Source organism: Erpetoichthys calabaricus, chromosome 13 (genome assembly GCF_900747795.2).
Source record: "Erpetoichthys calabaricus chromosome 13, fErpCal1.3, whole genome shotgun sequence".
In the NCBI taxonomy this organism is placed as follows: domain Eukaryota; kingdom Metazoa; phylum Chordata; class Cladistia; order Polypteriformes; family Polypteridae; genus Erpetoichthys; species Erpetoichthys calabaricus.
The window spans coordinates 19,722,108-19,741,680 of record NC_041406.2 but is presented as its reverse complement, the minus strand read 5'-3'; the positions used below and the strand labels follow the sequence as shown (position 1 = coordinate 19,741,680).

General features: G+C 40.7%; 1 protein-coding gene across 1 annotated transcript in view; it reads right to left on the bottom strand.

Moving 5' to 3' along the window:
- The window catches only part of slc6a3 (solute carrier family 6 member 3), a 119,255-nt gene that overhangs the window by 36,280 nt on the left and 63,402 nt on the right, over positions 1–19,573 (bottom strand). Inside the window, exons 7-9 of the mRNA XM_051935692.1 lie at positions 16,666–16,790; positions 12,962–13,074; positions 4,427–4,555 (exon numbers count right to left, since the gene is read on the bottom strand). Coding sequence (XP_051791652.1) covers positions 4,427–4,555; positions 12,962–13,074; positions 16,666–16,790 — 367 coding nt within the window. The remainder of the gene's footprint in view (positions 1–4,426; positions 4,556–12,961; positions 13,075–16,665; positions 16,791–19,573) is intronic.

The window sequence follows — 19,573 nt, the reverse complement described above, 5'->3', positions numbered from 1 at the left end:
ACTACAGAGGGATCACACTCCTCAGCCTCCCTGGAAAAGTCTATTCAGGGGTCCTGGAGAGGAGGGTCCGTCGGATAGTCGAGCCTCGGATTCAGGAGGAACAGTGTGGTTTTCGTCCTGGTCACGGAACAGTGGACCAGCTCTATACCCTTAGCAGGGTCCTGGAGGGTGCATGGGAGTTTGCCCAACCAGTGACAGTTGGATTCCGCCAGGGCTGCCCTTTGTCACCGATTCTGTTCATAACTTTTATGGACAGAATTTCTAGGCGCAGCCAGGGCGTTGAGGGGGTCCGGTTTGGTGGGCTCAGGATTGGGTCACTGCTTTTTGCAGATGATGTTGTCCTGTTTGCTTCATCGGGCCGTGATCTTCAGCTCTCTCTGGATCGGTTCGCAGCCGAGTGTGAAGCGGCTGGGATGAGAATCAGCACCTCCAAATCCGAGACCATGGTCCTCAGCCAGAAAAGGGTGGAGTGCCCTCTCAGGGTTGGTAGCGAAATCCTGCCCCAAGTGGAGGAGTTCAAGTATCTCGGGGTCTTGTTCACGAGTGAGGGAAGAATGGAGCGTGAGATCAACAGGCGGATCGGTGTGGCATCCGCAGTAATGCGGGCGCTGCATCGGTCTGTCGTGGTGAAAAAGGAGCTGAGCTGCAAGGCGAAGCTCTCAATTTACCAGTCGATCTATGTTCCTACCCTCACCTATGGTCATGAGCTATGAGTAGTGACCGAAGGAACGAGATTGCGAATACAAGAGGCTGAAATGAGTTTCCTCCGCAGGGTGTCTGGGCTTTCCCTTAAAGATAGGGTGAGAAGCTCAGTTATCCGGGAGGGCCTCAGAGTAGAGCCGCTGCTCCTCCGCATCGAGAGGAGTCAGATGAGGTGGCTCGGGCATCTGATCAGGATGCCTCCTGGACGCCTCCCTGGTGAGGTGTTCCGGGCACGTCTAACTGGGAGGAGGCCCCGGGGAAGACCCAGGACACGCTGGAGGGACTATGTTTCTCGACTGGCCTGGGAACGCCTTGGGATTCTCCCGGAAGAGCTAGAAGAAGTGGCTGGGGAGAGGGAAGTCTGGGCATCTCTGCTCAAGCTGCTGCCCCCGCGACCCGACCTCGGATAAGTGGGAGACAATGGATGGATGGATGGATGGGGCAAGTAAATGTTTTTTAATGTGGTTTATGTGGTTGGAATAAGAAAGGGAGGCATCAAAAATGACACCAAGATTCCTTGCATTAGTAGAAGGTCTGATGAGAAGATCGTCAAACTCCTGTCCCTTTGCTTTGGTCTTTCTCTTGTATTCTGTAGCTTCCTCAATTCCCAGAAATTAAATTGGTGCCTGAGAAGTATGGTTTATTGACTACATACGTAGATGGAGAATAGTGATGTTCCCATCTTGTAGGATTTGGGGTGCTGGTAGATTCTACATCACAGAATGAACAATCTGGTCAGGTAGTACATGATGGCCCAACACTGTCACTTCAAATTGGTGTTTTAGCCTGTTTGGCCACTGACTTTTTTGCTGTAGACTACTTTTACATAAAGCCTTTTTGCAAAAACAACTGAAATGTCACTTCTCATAATAATATGTTTTGACCTCTGTTCTTTTCGTGTACATTAACGGAGGGTTCCCAGTTGGGTTCAAAACATTAAATACTTTATTGTAAATGTCATGTTTAAACATGCAAAGAACAGAAGGCATTGTAGACCTGACTTTATACTTCTGGAATAGCTACATAGGACCCCTGCTGATAGGGGGTCAAATTTAGACCCTATCGGCTGCCTCCATTTAAATGATTTGAGATGACTAGAGGTGGATGGCTTCTTTAACATTAATAGTGAATATTTTATTTTTCATCCTTTAAGTTTGAAAAGGGTATTTTATTTTTAATTCTATGACAAAAACTGCTTAAAAAAGCCAGCAAAAACACTGTACAGTTATTTTTTTAATATGGCCATTTAACTTTGAAAGTATTCAAAACAAAAAGTGATATATTATTGGAGGATATTTTTTGAGGGGAGGCATGGTTAGAGTGTCTGCCCTCAAAAGGAGGTTTCCTTTACCTACAGTAGATTTGATCCTTATTTAGATGGCTGTCTATTTTGGTTTTGTGCATTAATCTTTCCGTTGTCTTTGTACGACTGTGATGTGTATTCTGAGTTTCACCAACATCCTGCAGTTAGAAATACTGGCTGTAAACTGGGCCAGCATGACTTTTGACATGATTTGTATTTTGCAAAAACTTGTGTCCAATTCAAATTTGTTATCCTGATTTGTGCTTTTTGCAGATGATGTTGTCCTGTTTGCTTCATCAGGCCGTGATCTTCAGCTCTCTCTGGATCGGTTCGCAGCTGAGTGTGAAGCGGCTGGGATGGGAATCAGCACCTCCAAATCCGAGACCATGGTCCTCAGCCAGAAAAGGGTGGAGTGCCCTCTCATGGTTGGTAGCGAGATCCTGCCCCAAGTGGAGGAGTTCAAGTATCTCGGGGTCTTGTTCACGAGTGAGGGAAGAATGGAGCGTGAGATCGACAGGCGGATCGGTGCAGCGTCCGCAGTGATGCGGGCTCTGCATCGGTCTGTCATGGTGAAAAAGGAGCTGAGCCGTAAGGCAAAGCTCTCAATTTACCAGTCGATCTATGTTATTTACCCTCACCTATGGTCATGAGCTATGGGTAGTGACCGAAAGAACGAGATCGCGAATACAAGCGGCTGAAATGAGTTTCCTCCGCTGGGTGTCTGGGCTTTCCCTTAAAGATAAGGTGAGAAGCTCAGTCATCCGGGAGGGGCTCAGAGTAGAGCCGCTGCTCCTCCGCATCGAGAGGAGTCAGATGGGGTGGCTCGGGCATCTGATCAGGATGCCTCCTGGACGCCTCCCTGGTGAGGTGTTCCGGGCACGTCTAACTGGGAGGAGGCCCCGGGGAAGACCCAGGACACGCTGGAGGGACTATGTCTCTCGGCTGGCCTGGGAACACCTTGGGATTCCCCTGGAAGAGCTAGAAGAAGTGGCCGGGGAGAGGGAAGTCTGGGCATCTCTGCTCAAGCTGCTGCCCCCGCGACCCGACCTCGGATAAGCGGAAGAGGATGGATGGATGGATGGATTTGTGCCTCAGTGCAAGGATAGAGTCTACGCTTTCTCAGAAACTTGAATTTAAAAGCAACCATAGATAATGGCTGTGTGACTTATAGTCTTAACGTTTACTGTCCAGTATCTTAACCAATAAGTGTGATTCCCATAATTGACTCATTAAAACACTTTGCCTAGTAGTCTTCAGTCAGTCAGTCAGTCAGTCAGTCAGTCAGTCATTCTCCAACCCGCTATATCCTCACACAGGTTCACGGGGGTCTGCTGGAGCTAAACCCAGCCAACACAGGGCACAAGGCAGGAACAAACCCCGGGCAGGGTGCCAGTCCACTGCAGGCCTTGTAGTCTTACCAATTATAAAAAAAATACCAAAATTATTTAAAACAATTGCACTGATTCATGTTTTTTAGATATCTTGATACAATACAAATCTGATTGTTAATATGTATGGTGTAGAGTGAAACTTCATACACCACAGTAAAGTACAGTGTCACACACGTGTGTTTAGGAGACAACTAAAGGGCTTAAATACATGTGATTCTATGCCAGACCAGGGGGTGGCGAAGTGCAGTAATTTTCCCTCTCGATCTTTTGCAGACCATTCTAGGGAAATCCCGCCCGGCTCTGGGGCAGCCAATTACGTCACTTCCGGTTCTGGTATTGATGACATCACTTCCTTTACTGGCCTTTAAAGCCGCCATCTTGTCTCCAGAAGAGTTGGTTCTGTTTTGGACTCAGTTGAATGAACATGTCTTTGTTTTTGAATAAGTTTTGCAGCCAGGAGCAATTATACGGGTGCCTACCCCAACCCTTCTCAATGTCTTATACTGTAGTTGTTTTTCTGACAACAGATAAATATAAAAATGGATGTCTCCAAAAATGAAGTAAAGGATTATATACAATTAAAATAAAAAATAATTCATAATAAGGAATGTGTAGTTTTGTGATGAAAAGAGGGCAAAGAAAGTTTTTTTCTGGAAAGGATATTTAGTGAGAAGTCAGGCAAGATGACGCCTTTTATTGGCTAACTTAAAAGATTACAACATGCCAGCTTTTGAGGCAACTCAGGCCCCTTCTTCAGGTGAGATGTAATACAGAAACTGGAGTTTTCTGTGCTTTGTGGCAAATCAATAAAATCAATAAAATTAAAAAAAATAGATTCCATTCTTTCTGAAAGTATTATAAAAACCTGAAATAGTCTGTGAGCTCTGTTTTCCTGCCAAGTAACACACTCGTTAAATAAATAATGTACTGTATGTGTCCTACTCTAAGAAAATGTTTAAAAATGTTCATTTGTGATTTTTACTGCATATCCCTTGTTTCTACTAAGGACAATATAGAGAAAGTAACTTACATTGGTGACGCAGAAGAGGGAAATCAAAAATGTTGACAGGACAATAAACAAAGTGAAGAGCTCCCGATGTTTATGCAAAAATTTAAACTCATCAATCAGGCCCGTGATAACAGACTCCATTCCACCCATCTAAAAAGAAAAAAAAAGGGAAAACCATACATAATGTAAAAGGAGTTTCTGAAGATATATATGACATTTACATGTATGTATTTTGCCTAATTATTTTTTAAAGTTACACCAACTATTTCCTTAGTAAATGCTTTTATCACTTCTAGTATAAACTTCCAGTGCTGATGACCATTTTTTCAGCTGTTTATCTGTAAAGACTGCTACAATGGAGTAACTCGAGTATTCTCTGATGCTAATTTTAACATTAAAATAAGGGTAGTTAATTGAAAATGCAAACTCATTAGAAAAAAAAATTAAATGGAAATAGTTTGTAGTCAATTTAGAATAAAAGTACATATTCTTCATTTATTCCTTCTTGCTGCAAATTTTTCAGTTAAACCCTTGCTGTTTTATTTAGTACCTCTCACAAAGCACTTCATTGCAACAATACAATTAAAAACAAGAAAATGATCTGTAATATATGATCATTGAAATCCATGAAAAATCACACAGCTTTAATTAAACATTGGCAAGAGTGTCTAAAGGTTAAGCTGAATGCACAGTAACAGCAGACCGACAACTGACAAGCCTTTACGTGTGGACCACCTGAAGAAGTGAATGCCTGTGCAGATGTGTCCTTGCACTTTACGACATCCTTTGATTGTGGCGCATGAATTGCATTTCACAGTTTGTTCGGAGGCCAATTACTTTTCTTGTGCACATAACTTACCCAGTACTTAGCTCTTTTCAGGCCCGGTTCTACAGGCAAAGCCGCCATCGTGCCATTTAATTTCAGCTGCCCCCTCACCCTATAATACCTTCACTCGTTTTCTAAACCAGTGTATTTAAAATTAAAAATTTTTGCAATTTCTTTAATGTCAAAAAAAAAATTTAAGAAAATTTATTTGTAGGTAGAAGAAAACTTGGCTTACGTACAGTACTGTGCAAAAGTTTTAGGCAGGTGTGAAAAAAATGCTGTAAACAAAGAATGCTTTCAAAAATGGAAGTGTTAATCATTTATTTTCATCAATCAACAAAATGCAGTGAATGAACAAAAGAGAAATCTAAATCAAATCAATATTTGGTGTGACCACCCTTTGCCTTCAAAACAGCATCAATTTTTCTAGGTACACTTGCACACGGCTGGTAGGTTGTTCCAAACATCTTGGAGAACTAACCAAAGATCTTCTGTGGATGGAGGCTTCCTCACATCCTTCTGTCTCTTCATGTAATCCCAGACACACTCGATGATGTTGAGATCAGGGCTCTGTGGCGGCCATACCATCACTTCCAGGACTTCTTGTTCTTCTTTACGCTGAAGATAGTTCTTAATGACTTTGGCTGTATGTTTGGGGTCGTTGTCCTGCTGCAGAATAAATTTGGGGCCAATCATATGCCTCCCTGATGGTACTGCATGATGGATAAGTATCTGCCTGTATTTCTCAGCATTGAGAACACCATTAATCCTGACCAAATCTCCAACTCCATTTGCAGAAATGCAGCCCCAAACGTTCAAGGAACCTCCACCATGCTTCACTGTTGCCTGCAGACACTCATTATTGTACCACTCTCCAGCCCTTCGACGAACAAACTGCCTTCTGCTACAGCCAAATATTTCAAATTTTGACTCATCCGTCCAGAGCACCTGCTGCCATTTTTCTGCACCCCAGTTCCTACGTTTTTGTACATACTTGAGTCGCTTGGCCTTGTTTCCACGTCGGAGGTATGGCTTTTTGGCTGCAACTCTTCCATGAAGACCACTTCTGGCCAGACTTCTCCGGACAGTAGATGGGTGTACCAGGGTCCCACTGGTTCCTGCCAGTTCTGAGCTGATGGCACTGCTGGACATCTTCCGATTTCAAAGGGTAATAAGCTTGATGTGTCTTTCATCTGCCGCACTAAGTTTCCTTGGCCGACCACTGCGTCTACGATCCTCAACGTTGCCAGTTTCTTTGTGCTTCTTCAAAAGAGCTTGAGCAGCACATCTTGAAACTTCAGTCTGCTTTGAAATCTTTGTCTGGGAGAGACCTTGCTGATGCAGTATAACTACCTTGGGTCTTGTTGCTGTGCTCAATCTTGCCATGACATGAAACTGTCTTCCACAACCTCACCTTGGTAGCAGAGTTTGGCTGTTCCTCACCCAGTTTTAAGCCTCCTACACAGCTGTTTCTGTTTCAGTTAATGACTGTGTTTCAACCTACGTGTGACATTGATGATCATTAGCACCTGTTTGGTAGAATTGGTTGATCAGACACCTGACTAGAATCCTACAAAATCCCTGACTTTGTGCAAGTGGACCTGTAAGAATTGATGCTGGTTTGAAGGCAAAAGGTAATAACACCAAATATTGATTTGATTTAGATTTTTTTTTTTGTTCGCTCACTTTGCATTTTGAAAATTGATAACAATAAACAATCATTATTTATATTTCTGAAAGCATTCTTTGTTTACAGCATTTTGTCACACCTGCCTAAAACTTTTGCACAGTACTGTATATAACGAATCGGCGACAAGTTTAATTAATTCATCAGTAAAATTCTGAAAATAAAGCGAGTGCCGATTATAGACTTAATTTTCTTGAAAAAGACGTCGCCTCATATTCTTGCAAATACAAAATTTAGCAAAAGTCTATTTCTTCACATCACACCTGTGAAGGATATTTATAGGAAAACAAAATATGAATATGCATATATAGTAAAACAAATAGAAAAGTAAGCGTTTATTATTAAATTACATGTATTATAATTATTCCAGGGCGGCACAGTGGTGCAGTGGGTAGCACTGCTGCCTCGCAGTTAGGAGATCTGGGTCCGCTTCCCGGGTCCTCCCTGCGTGGAGTTTGCATGTTCTCCCCATGTCTGCGTGGGTTTCCTCCCACAGTCCAAAGACATGCAGGTTAATAATAATAATAATAATTCTTTGCATTTATATAGCGCTTTTCTCACTACTCAAAGCGCTCAGCAATTGCAGGTTAAGGGCCTTGCTTAAGGGCCCAACAGAGCAGAGTCTCTAGTGGCATTAGGTTAGGTGCATTGGCGATCCTAACTTGTCCCTAGTGTGTGCTTGGTGTGTGGGTGTGCATGTGTATGTGCCCTGCCGTGGGCTGGCGCCCTGCCCGGGGTTTGTTTCCTGCCTTGGGCCCTGTGTTCGCTGGAATTGGTTCCAGCAGACCCCCGTGACCCTGTAGTTAGGATATAGTGGGTTGGATAATGGATGGATGGATAATTATTCTACTAAATAAAAAATTAAATTAAAATTGCACTCTCCTTGGTTTCTTACTTGCAAGTTCATCAATAATGCCATCTAATTTAATTTCTTCTGACAAATTAGGGTTAGGGTTAGGGTTAAATTACTCAGTCTCTCTTGGCACATCGATGATCTTAAGTAAGTTTTTCTTTGAAGCAAGTTACCAACATTCGAAGGGAAAAGACGAGCCCCGCGCAGAGCCTGCGGCCACCCTCTATGTTCGGCCGCCTTCACGACCGGCAGAACCGGGCCTGGCTCTTCTTCAGGCATGTCTGATGCTGTAGCATTGAGTGTTAAAGAGTCGGCCATCTGTATGTTTCAACAATTTGTAGGGTACATAGTATGTGCTTCTGTTTTCACACTATGTATTACTGAAAGTTTTGTTTTACCTGAAGTTTCTATATTAGAGCTGTTTGTAGTAAAATAGTTTGACACTGCTTTGGTCATCACTGACAGTAAATTATAAGAAAGATGATTCCCAGGAACCCCATGATATTGTCAATATTATATATTTAAAATGGTTTAAATATTAGTAACATGTATTTGAAATTATTGCGGCTACTAACATTTTGTCATTAGATACAGTAACTATTAGACCATTAACTTAAGCTATTTTCACAGTAGATTATTCAACTTGATACTGTTGAGAATTTTGATTAGGGATCAATGTGCTTTATTATTAGTTTTGTGCTCTTAGCTATGAAAAGTTTAGGCCTGAAACAACTTTAAAAGGTCACCATTAGTTTTGTTGCCTGCCTGTCCCTCATACTTGCTTTGTTTTTGAGTTTCTGCAAGGCAAGCTGTGAGACGAGGTCATCGTGCTCTCTGAGGAAGCAAGCAGGCAAACTTTGTTGTGAACATTGCAGGAATAGAGCTGCTCTAAGACTAAACAAGCTGCATGTAAGGCCTTTGTCTGTGTGAGTCAAGGGTAAGCTCTTAAGCTAGCGTATAAAATATATAAGTAATTAAATGACATTTAGAAGAGAAGCATTAGAGTTCATTCATAGCTTAGGCCAGTGGTTCTCAAACTGTGGGGGGCGAAGTAACAAAAAGGGGGGAGCAAAGATGTGAAAAAAAGAAAACAAGAATCGAAAATATGAAAAATACATCTATTGAAACCAAAACAAATGAACTTAAACTACATTCTGATACTAGAAAAATAAATATAGAGTTAGATAAATGTTGATAAAAGTTAAGTAGGTATAATAAAAATGCATCTATGATATATCATTAATTAAAAAAGAACAACTTGGTATTAGTGGGCTCCTTTCAAAAAAATGTTAGGGGCTCGATTAAAACTGTTATGAAATCTCGGGTCGCAAATACTTAAAGGCTGAGAAACGCTGGCTTAGGCAATAAAATTACACACAATGTATTATTATATTAGTTAGTTTTGAACACTATAGGGACTTAAGAGTTGATTATTGAAAGCTTGGGGACTTTTCCTGAACATGTGCCGTGACGTAAGCAGCAGGTTGGCCTCTGTCAGACCACTGGGCAGCTGTGTGCCACGACTTAACAGTCCTGCTGCCTGCATTCATAGGCTTTCTATATTAGCACGCACATATATATTTTATAGTAGCATTTGCAATATTTCTTTAGATAGCTTAGTGATAATAGATAATAATAAGATATAGTAGTACATATGAGTGAGTTTAAAGAAGCAATTTTTTAAAGGCTTGTCTTTATTCTTGTCTCTCAGGCATGAAGCTGTGCGCTATCGCTCATTGGCACAGCCGCCTATTATGTTACCCTTAGCCTTACAGGACGCTAGTGCAACAAGTAATCATTTATTGAATTATTAATTAGGCAGTCCAGTTAGTTTTTTATCCATGGTTCCACCTGATCTCTATTTAAGTGTTCCTCAACTTAATTGTTAATCTGGCAGTTGATTAACAACTGAAAGGCCATAGACATTACCAGCCCAGGATTAGGCCTTAAAAACAGAGGAAGGGGTAATCAGGTGATGTTTATCGCCAGGTGGCAAATATGTCCCGCCAGCAAAATCACTGTTATGAAAAGAAGACTGTTATGGAGATGTCTCAAGGGGCAAGAATATTGTTATGAGAAGGTCTGGGACACCAGGTGATTGTTATGGGTAAAGGTGCTGAGTGGGGAAAACATCATGGGAACCTCCACACCGTAGATGCTGGGAACCTAGTCTGGAAGGGGGGCATTTAGAGATAAGAACTGTAATATATCTGGGGCGCTCTGCACACTCGGGGCTCACTTCATGAATTGAGACAGGCTTTCGCTATATAAATGTAATGAATTATTCATATTATTATTATTATGTGCTCCGCAATTGTTTTCTGATGCTGTGCAATAAAGTCTTAAATTCTGACTGCCTTTCCGAAGACTTTTTCTGAAATTTCTCCACAACAATACCCAGGTGTGTTCCTAATAAATGTGTTGAACACTATTCTGCTTTCAAACAGTTATTTCATACCAAGGTCCTTCTTCACTGTAACTTTGTGAACGTGAAAATGATCCTAAATGCACAACATACAGTAGATGGGGTTTGAGTGGTTGGCAAAATCATTTCTGCTACACCACTACATACTTGTGATAGTCTATCTACTCTTCTGCATTTCAATATGTACATGTACTGATAAAAAGATTTGTTTTTTTAATTCCAACAGGTAGGATATGAAAGCAATGTGTTGTATTAAAAACAAATGCAAACCAACAGTTAGCACTGTTTGTCAAACTGAAATATCAAAAAGGGTAACAAAAATACTGATAATGTATTGTATCATCCTCAGTGTATTGATTATATCTCACAAGAAAGATTTTGCAATAATAAACCATATCAATCTTTTCCTCCACATCTAGTAAGTTTCTCTTATATCTGAATGATAACTAGAGTAAGAGACTATTCACTCAGATTTTTAAGACATTTTCTGATTACTATATTTATTTGTGATGATAAGGGAAATCAATGACTGCAGCATTTACTTATCCCTCTTGCTTAGTTATTAGGCAGCGCTGTCTAGCGTGACCTACACCTGAACACCAGCAAAACCAAGGAGCTGGTGGTGGATTTTAGGAGGCCCAGGCCCATCCTGGACCCCGTGATCATCAGAGGTGACTGTGTGCAGAGGGTGCAGACCTATAAATACCTGGGAGTGCAGCTGAATGATGAATTGGACTGGACTGCCAATACTGATGCTCTGTGTAAGAGAGGACAGAGCCGACTATACTTCCTTAGAAGGTTGGCGTCTTTCAACATCTGCAATAAGATGCTGCAAATGTTCTATCAGACGGTTGTGGCGTGCGCCCTGTTCTACGCGGTGGTGTGCTGGGGAGGCAGCATAAAGAAGAAGGACGCCTCACACCTGGACAAACTGGTGAGGAAGGCAGGCTCTATTGTAGGCACGGAGCTGGAGAGTTTGACATCCATGGCAGAGCGACAGGCGCTCAGCAGGCTCCTATCAATTATGGAGAATCCACTGCATCCACTGAACAGGATCATCTCCAGACAGAGGAGCAGCTTCAGCGACAGACTGCTGTCACCGTCCTGCTCCACTGACAGACTGAGGAGATCGTTCCTCCCCCACACTATGCGACTCTTCAGTTCCACCCAGGGGGGTAAACGTTAACATTATATAAAGTTATTGTCTGTATACCTGCATTGTTATCACTCTTTAATTTAATATTGTTTCTTTATCAGTATGCTGCTGCTGGAGTAGGGGAATTTCCCCTTGGGATTATCTATCTATCTATCTATCTATCTATCTATCTATCTATCTATCTATCTATCTATCTATCTATCTATCTATCTATCTATCTATCTATCTATCTATCTATCTATCTATCTATCTATCTATCTATCTATCTATCTATCTATCTATCTATCTATCTATCTATCTATCTATCTATCTATCTATCAGGAGTTTATGGTAGAAATGGAAGCCACTCTTGAGTAAATGGCATATTTCAGCACGACATTGACTCAAAGCATACAGCCAAGGTAACATTAGAATGGCTCTGACTGTCCTTGAGTGGCCAAGCCAAAGCCCAGACTTAATTCCCATAGAACCTGTGTGGAGACACCTGAAGATGGTAGTGTAGATGTACATTCCGTTAAATCTAACAAAGCATATAGGGAGTTGCCAGGAAGATTGGGGTAAACTGCCCAAATCCAGTTGTGCAAAGCCTGTAGAGACTTACCAAGCTGTAATTGCTACCAAAGGGGCTTCTACAAACAGCTACGTTAAGGGCCTGAATACTTCAATGAATGAAAGGTTTCCATTTTTGATTTTTAATAAATTTGCAGACCTTTCCAAAAACATGTTTTCACTTTCTCATTATGGGTTATTGAATATAGATTGATAGGCAGAAATTACAGATGTTTCTGTCTACAATTAAATCTGTATATACTTTATGATTCTGTTGTATTTTGCACACTTACATGGGTATTGTCTATTATTAATGAAGAAACTGGTTTACCTGGACTGAACATACACATACACTGAGAAAGAGCACATGCTACGCAAAGAAAGTGGCTGAGGCAGGAGTCAAAACACGAACTAATGTATCAGTGTACTGCCTTCAGTGAAAGTGCCTATGACTTTTTATTTGAAAAATATTGATGTGACAACTAAGTTAAAATCTACCTTACTACCGTATTTCAAATTTGAGGAATCTGTCTTTCATGCAGTCCCATATGCAAGCATTTGTAATAGAAGGATATTTACAGTATATACCTATCAACAACAAATTGAAATAGGGATGTTAAAGGCCTAATTAATCAAGAATTTAAATGTAAGTTATGAAAAAGTTTTGGAACCTACAGTCCTTTTCAGCTTTAAAACTACCTTGTGAGTTAGAGAAATACACAACAAGAAGCCCAAGTAAGAAACACTTCTATGGAATAAAGTAACCAGAAACTGCTTGACTGAAGTAAACACATGGCACTCAACTGTGGACTGAGTTTAAAACTCCTTCACTTAAGCAAAACAATTTTCTGTGGTTGAAATATAAGAAAATACATGTTTTAAATGGCATCTTGACGTACTTCTAACTCCTTTCTTGCTTAAAAGCATGGTAAGCATGTCAAATATTGAATAAATGCCATTGAAATAAATAACTGAAAAAGAGTCTTAAAATTCTCCACGTTAAAAAATGGTTACGTTATACATAATGTTATTATTGAAGACTTGTTTAGAATCTACTTACAGCACTGTCGATTCCCAGGGTCAGAAGCATTATGAAGAAGATTACTGCCCAGACGGAAGACCCAGGTAAGGTAGCAATTGCTTCTGGGTATATAATAAATACGAGTCCAGGCCCTGGAGAGGAATTGTAGTGGGGAAAAAAACAGTAACATAACAAACTTAGTCCTGTAGTTCACATTCTAATTATATTTTTATTGTTTTTTTCATAAATCCATTGCCAGGTTGTTTTCCATGTGGAGTTTTCAAGATCTCCCAGTATCTGCATGTGTTTTCCTAATTGTATTTCTCTGCAATAATATGTTTCCAGGAAAATATTTTTTGATATTATTATGGGTCTTAAACGGCATCAATGATAGTACTGTAACAGTAAAATAAATGTAGATGGTACAGAGGAAGATAGAGGGAAAGTAATAACCAACAACTATTACAGAGCCTGGAAACATGATTCACCCCCTTGGAAGATTTCACACTTTATTGTTATACATCACTGACTCACAGTGGATTTAATTTTAATTTTTTGACACTGATCAATATAAAAAGACTCTGTAATGTCAAAGTGAAAACAGATCTCTGCAAAATGGTCTATATTAATTAAATAAACCATAGCACAAAATAACACAGGAGTGAATACTTTTGATAGGCACTGTATTGTTAATGCCTGTATTCTGTACATACAATGACCAGTACCTTTTTTGCATAAAAGGAAAAGAGAAACAAAAAAAGAACTCGTGAATAATTAAAACACAGACCTTGACGTACCTAGGGGCCGTAATCCATATGTTATTGCTTGGCAACGAAATTTATGAGAATTAGCATACTTCAGTGACTGAAGACAATTTATTCAACTTTGTATGAAGTATGGACTTGTCGCTGCACTTGAGCTATTTATTTCTGTACTTTCCGCAGTTTTTCATCGCTTCTTATAAAGTCTTATTTACAGTATAAATACCTGGGAGTGCAGCTGGATGATAAATTGGACTGGACTGCCAATACTGATGCTCTGTGCAAGAGAGGACAGAGCCGACTATACTTCCTTAGAAGGCTGGCGTCCTTCAACATCTGCAATACGATGCTGCAGATGTTCTATCAGACGGTTGTGGTGAGCGCCCTCTTCTACACAGTGGTGTGCTGGGGAGGAATCATAAAGAAGAGTGACGCCTCACACCTGGACAAACTGGTGAGGAAGGCAGGCTCTATTGTAGGCACGGAGCTGGACAGTTTGACATCCGTGGCAGAGCGACGGGCACTGAGCAGGCTCCTGTCAATTATGGAGAATCCACTGCATTCACTAAACAAGATCATCTCCAGACAGAGGAGCAGCTTCAGCGACAGACTGCTGTCACCGTCCTGCTCCACTGACAGACTGAGGAGATCGTTCCTCCCCCACACTATGCGACTCTTCAATTCCACCCGGGGGTGTAAACGTTAACATTATACAAAGTTACTGTCTGTTATACCTGCATTGTTATCACTCTTTAATTCATTGTTTTTTATCAGTATTCTGCTGCTGGAGTATGTGAATTTCCCCTTGGGATTAATAAAGTATCTATCTATCTATCTATCTATCTATCTATCTATCTATCTATCTATCTATCTATCTATCTATCTATCTATCTATCTATCTATCTATCTATCTATCTATCTATCTATCTATCTATCTATCTATCTATCTATCTATCTATCTATCTATCTATCTATCTATCTATCTATCTATCTAACATCAGTGCATAAAAAAGCAGTTGTACAGGTTTTCATATAAATTTGCTCAGTGAGAATTTTTTCCATTGCACATTATTTGCAGACTGATCCCTAACTTTATTGATCCCAAAGTGATCCCAAAGCGTTACCTCAGCTATTAGGCGCTCCAAATCTTCACTTTTGTGCCATCCCGTACCGAGTACTATGCGTTTAACCCATGTGCTTCCCGCTCCAGCTTGCAAAATGGGGCTTGGCTAAACATGAGTCAAGTTAAAAGTTTAACTCTGCCCATAATAAACGGGTGACACGCCCTGCTCCACACGCTGGTAGTGTAGTGGCGCCTTTAGCCCGGCCTCACCTTTACAGATGCAACAAATCGCTAAAGTTGATGGACAACTCAAGACCGGGGGTAATTAGACGAATTCACTTTTGATTGATGTGTGCTGAGAACAACATGATTCGCCGAAGTTGTCCGATAAACAATATAATTCACTGAAGTCAACTTTGATTGACAGTTTTCTGCTGCTAGACCTGCCCATAATGTCTCCACTCTGCTGCACTATTCTCATTAATAAAACCCCTGTGTGCGTATCTATCTATCTAATGAATCCTGAAAACTGAAACCACAATAGGTGGCAATTTATGCCTCTGTTCAGGAATAGACAGACGATGGCATATTGTTGAGGACTGCCTCTTGATGAGGTTTTGCACTGGTCCTAAGATATGGCAGACAGTTCTTTAGCTTTACTGAAGTCACTGAATCTTCGATAGAAACCCCAGAGTGTTGACTGTAGAGTGGATCTAGTATAGTGCGAAAATGAAAGTATAATTACATAATATAAAAAATGAGAAGTCAAAGTGAATCTATTAAGAAAATGCATTATTTAATTTACAACAAAGTAAATGAGTGTCTCACTAGGTGTAGTAATAAATAATTAAAATGAAAGATTAACAGTTCATTAGACATATAAATGGTAATATTCTTAACAGCCCCCCTTCAGTAAAATTGTATTTTTTAATGCAAATTGTTTATCTGAATTCCAGGCATCTTGTAAAGTCTGGAACTTTAAAATTATTGTTTTGTATATTATTAAGCCAATGAAGCATGAAAAATTCATTGCTATCAGTTTTTATAGCTACTTATCGAATTCAGTTTGAGAGGAAGACAGGATCCTGACCTGGATGGGATATCAGTCCATTGCAGTCGAGATCTTTTGGTGCAAAGAATGATTTTTTTATTGAGTAGGAAGTCAGTTCGTCTCTGTTCATAAGAGTAACAACAGGTATGAATGAAGTAATATGCACTATATAACTATGATTGGTCAAGAAAGGTAGCTGAATTCACAACAATTTTGATAGAATACTTGTAGTTATGTTTTGGAACATACTATAATTCAAAGAATGTTAAAATCAATTTATACCCAAATTTCAGGTTTCCAACATTCTTCCATTAACTGGTGCCTTTCAGGGCACATCGCGTCACAGCCTTATGTATGTAAAAATTAGATAATAAGATAATAACCAGTACCACAGTTTCTGTTCACTATAATCATGCCAAAATTCAAACGGAGTACCATGAAACTGAGGCAGCAGTACTAATCTCTGTGCCTCTGTGCTGGTGAGAACAAATAGCTTGTTTAAATAATGTTTTACTTATATGCGTAATTCAGGGATGAAACCAAGAAGAAGGTGAGGTTGCAGGGTGCATGAAATGTTATTTAGCAACAAAAGGTGCTGCCTTGTAAGAAGTACAGATTACTAGCACTACACCAAGCAGAATCATCTGTTTTTATTAAACAATCTTTTCGCTTGTTAAAAAACAACAGATATAAACATGCATCTATGACTGTTTCATTGCATGGAATATACTAATAATTAATATTCAATTACTGACATAAAGGCTTTTCTGAAGACATTTTTAGCAATGGTTCTTGCTTTGGCGTGCACAGTATGTTTGATTGGGCTACAATGATAGAAATAAAATTAAATTGTTCTTATCTTACTCACCATCTGTGGCTACCTCCTCAAGAGCCACTTTATGTTTTTGAGACATGTATCCCAGGAAAGAAAAGATGACAAAACCAGAGAAAAAGCTGGTAAGGGAGTTGATGGAGCTGGTGATTATAGCATCTCTAAGTAGGAAAATAAAATTTAAAAATTGTATATAAGTAACATTGTCTTTTGTGCTTGTTTATACATCTTTTGTATAGTATTTTCATGACAGACACACATCTCCATCCTCAGTGTAATAAAAATAATAAACAAGCCGACACCTCTGCCACTAATGATGAACAGTGATTAGTACAGTAGATAAGTGATTTCAGAGACCCCATTTCAATTTAGAACTTGATCACTCTATCTGTGGGTTTTCTATATCTTCTCAGTTTTATTCCCATGTGCCTTAATGTTCATGTTGAGTTAATTGGAGATTTTTCATTAGACCAATTGTGAAAGATCAGCCTGGCAACAGACAGACACGGACTCCAGCTGTCCCCAAAACACGCACTATTTATTAGAACTACTGCACACACACAATATTGTGCAGAAACCACAAGGCTCGGTAGCTTTGTGCTTCTCGTCAGCCGCCTCCACTCCTCTCTCACAAGCTCTGTCTTCTCCCTCCCAACTCCAGCTCCCCGAATGTAGTGAGGCGGCCCCTTTTATCCTGCCCTGGATCTGCTTCAGGTGCTCCCTGATGATCTTCCGGCAGCACTTCCTGGTGTGGTGGAAGTGCTGTTGTCTTTGGCTCAGGAACCATCCAGGAGCCCTCTGGTGGTGACCACGAACCCCCACAGGGCTGAGCTTCCCAGCTCCGTGGTCCAGATGGAATCCAGGGGGCTGCCCTCTTACGTCCATGGGGAGGTATTGCCCCTCTTCCGGTCCTTCCAGGTTCCAAGGTGTCCCGGTGGGGAAAGATCCCTGGCCGTCTGCTACACCAATATAAACAAGTATGCGTATGTGTGCGTGTGTGTGCGTGTGTGCGTGTGCGTATGTGCGTGTGTGCGTGTGTGCGTGTGCGTGTGTGTGTGAGTGTGTGTGTGAGTGTGTGTGTGTGTGTGAGTGTGTGTGTGAGTGTGTGTGTTCTTTGACTAGTTGATGTCTGGCACCCAGTAAAACCAAGACAGGCTATGTAATATAAAACGTCTATTCACAATTCCTATTGAAGTGATTGATACCTAATAATATGCAGACTCAAAGAAGTGTTTGCCCTCTACTGCCATTGACTTCTAGGGTGAACCTACACTCAATTCCAGAATCAGTTGATGCCCCCCACAGTCATCTTAGCGTAGTGACCACTCCTGCTAGCAGGTCCTACAGTACGTGAGTCATGCTTAGTGTTTATAGACCCAGGTACAGTGAGTTGTTGTCTGGCTGTCTGCCATATCCCACAGCTGATTAGTACCCAGAAGAAGAATAATATTGCTGTGCTGCACTGTGTGAGCGAAAATGAGGCCTGTGTCTCTCAGATTGTGTTTGGTGTGTCGTGTTCCCCCCCCACACTCATCACTATATATAACCCTGCAAATTACAAATACAGTCATATGAAAAAGTTTGGGAACCCCTCTCAGCCTGCATAATAATTGACTCTCCTTTCAACAAAAAAAGATAACAGTGGTATGTCTTTCATTTCCTAGAACATCTGAGTACTGCGGTGTTTTCCGAACAAAGATTTTTAGTGAAGCAGTATTTAGTTGTATGAAATTAGATCAAATGTGAAAAAATGGCTGTACAAAAATTTGGGTCCCCTTGTAATTTTGCTGATTTGAATGCCTGTCACTGCTCAATGCTGATTACTTGCAACACCAAATTGGTTGGATGAGCTCATTAAGCCTTGAACTTCATAGACAGGTGTGTCCAATCATGAGATATAAAGGGATTTAAGGTGGTCAATTACAAGTTGTGCTCCTCTTTGACTCTCCTCTGAAGAGTGACAGCATGAGATCCTCAAAGCAACTCTCAAAAGATCTGAAAACAAAGATTGTTCAGTCTCATGGTTTAGGGGAAGGCTACAAAAAGCGATCTCAGAGGTTTAAACTGTCAGTTTCAACTATAAGGAATGTCATCAGGAAATGGAAGGCCACAGGCACAGTTACTGTTAAACCCAGCAGGTCTGGCAGGCCAAGAAAAATACAGGAGCGGCATATGCGCAGGATTGTGAGAATGGTTACAGACAACCCACAGATCACCTCCAAAGACCTGCAAGAACATCTTGCTGCAGATGGTGTATCTGTACGTCGTTCTACAATTCAGCACAATTTGCACAAAGAACATCTGTATGGCAGGGTGATGAGAAAGAAGCCCTTTCTGCACTCACACCACAAACAGAGTCACTTGTTGTAAGCAAATGCTCATTTAGACAAGCCAGATTCATTTTGGAACAAAGTGCTTTGGACTGATGAGACAAAAATTGAGTTATTTGGTCATAACAAAAAGTGCTTTGGATGGCGGAAGAAGAACACTGCATTCCAAGAAAAGCACCTGCTACCTACTGTCAAATTTGGTGGAGGTTCCATCATGCTGTGTGGCTGTGTGGCTAGTTCAGGGACTGGGGCCCTTGTTAAAGTCATGGGTCGGATGAATTCAACCCAATATCAACAAATTCTTCAGGATAATGTTCAAGCACCAGTCACAAAGTTGAAGTTACGCAGGGGTTGGATATTCCAACAAGACAATGACCCAAAACACAGTTCAAAATCTACAAAGGCATTCATACAGAGGGAGAAGTACAATGTTCTGGAATGGCCGTCACAGTCTCCTGACTTGAATATCATCGAAAATCTATAGGATGATTTGAAGCAGGCTGTCCATGCTTGGCAACCATCAAATTAAAATGAACTGGAGAGATTTTGTATGGAACAATAGTCAGAAATACCTCCATCCAGAATCCAGACACTCATCAAAGGCTATAGGAGGC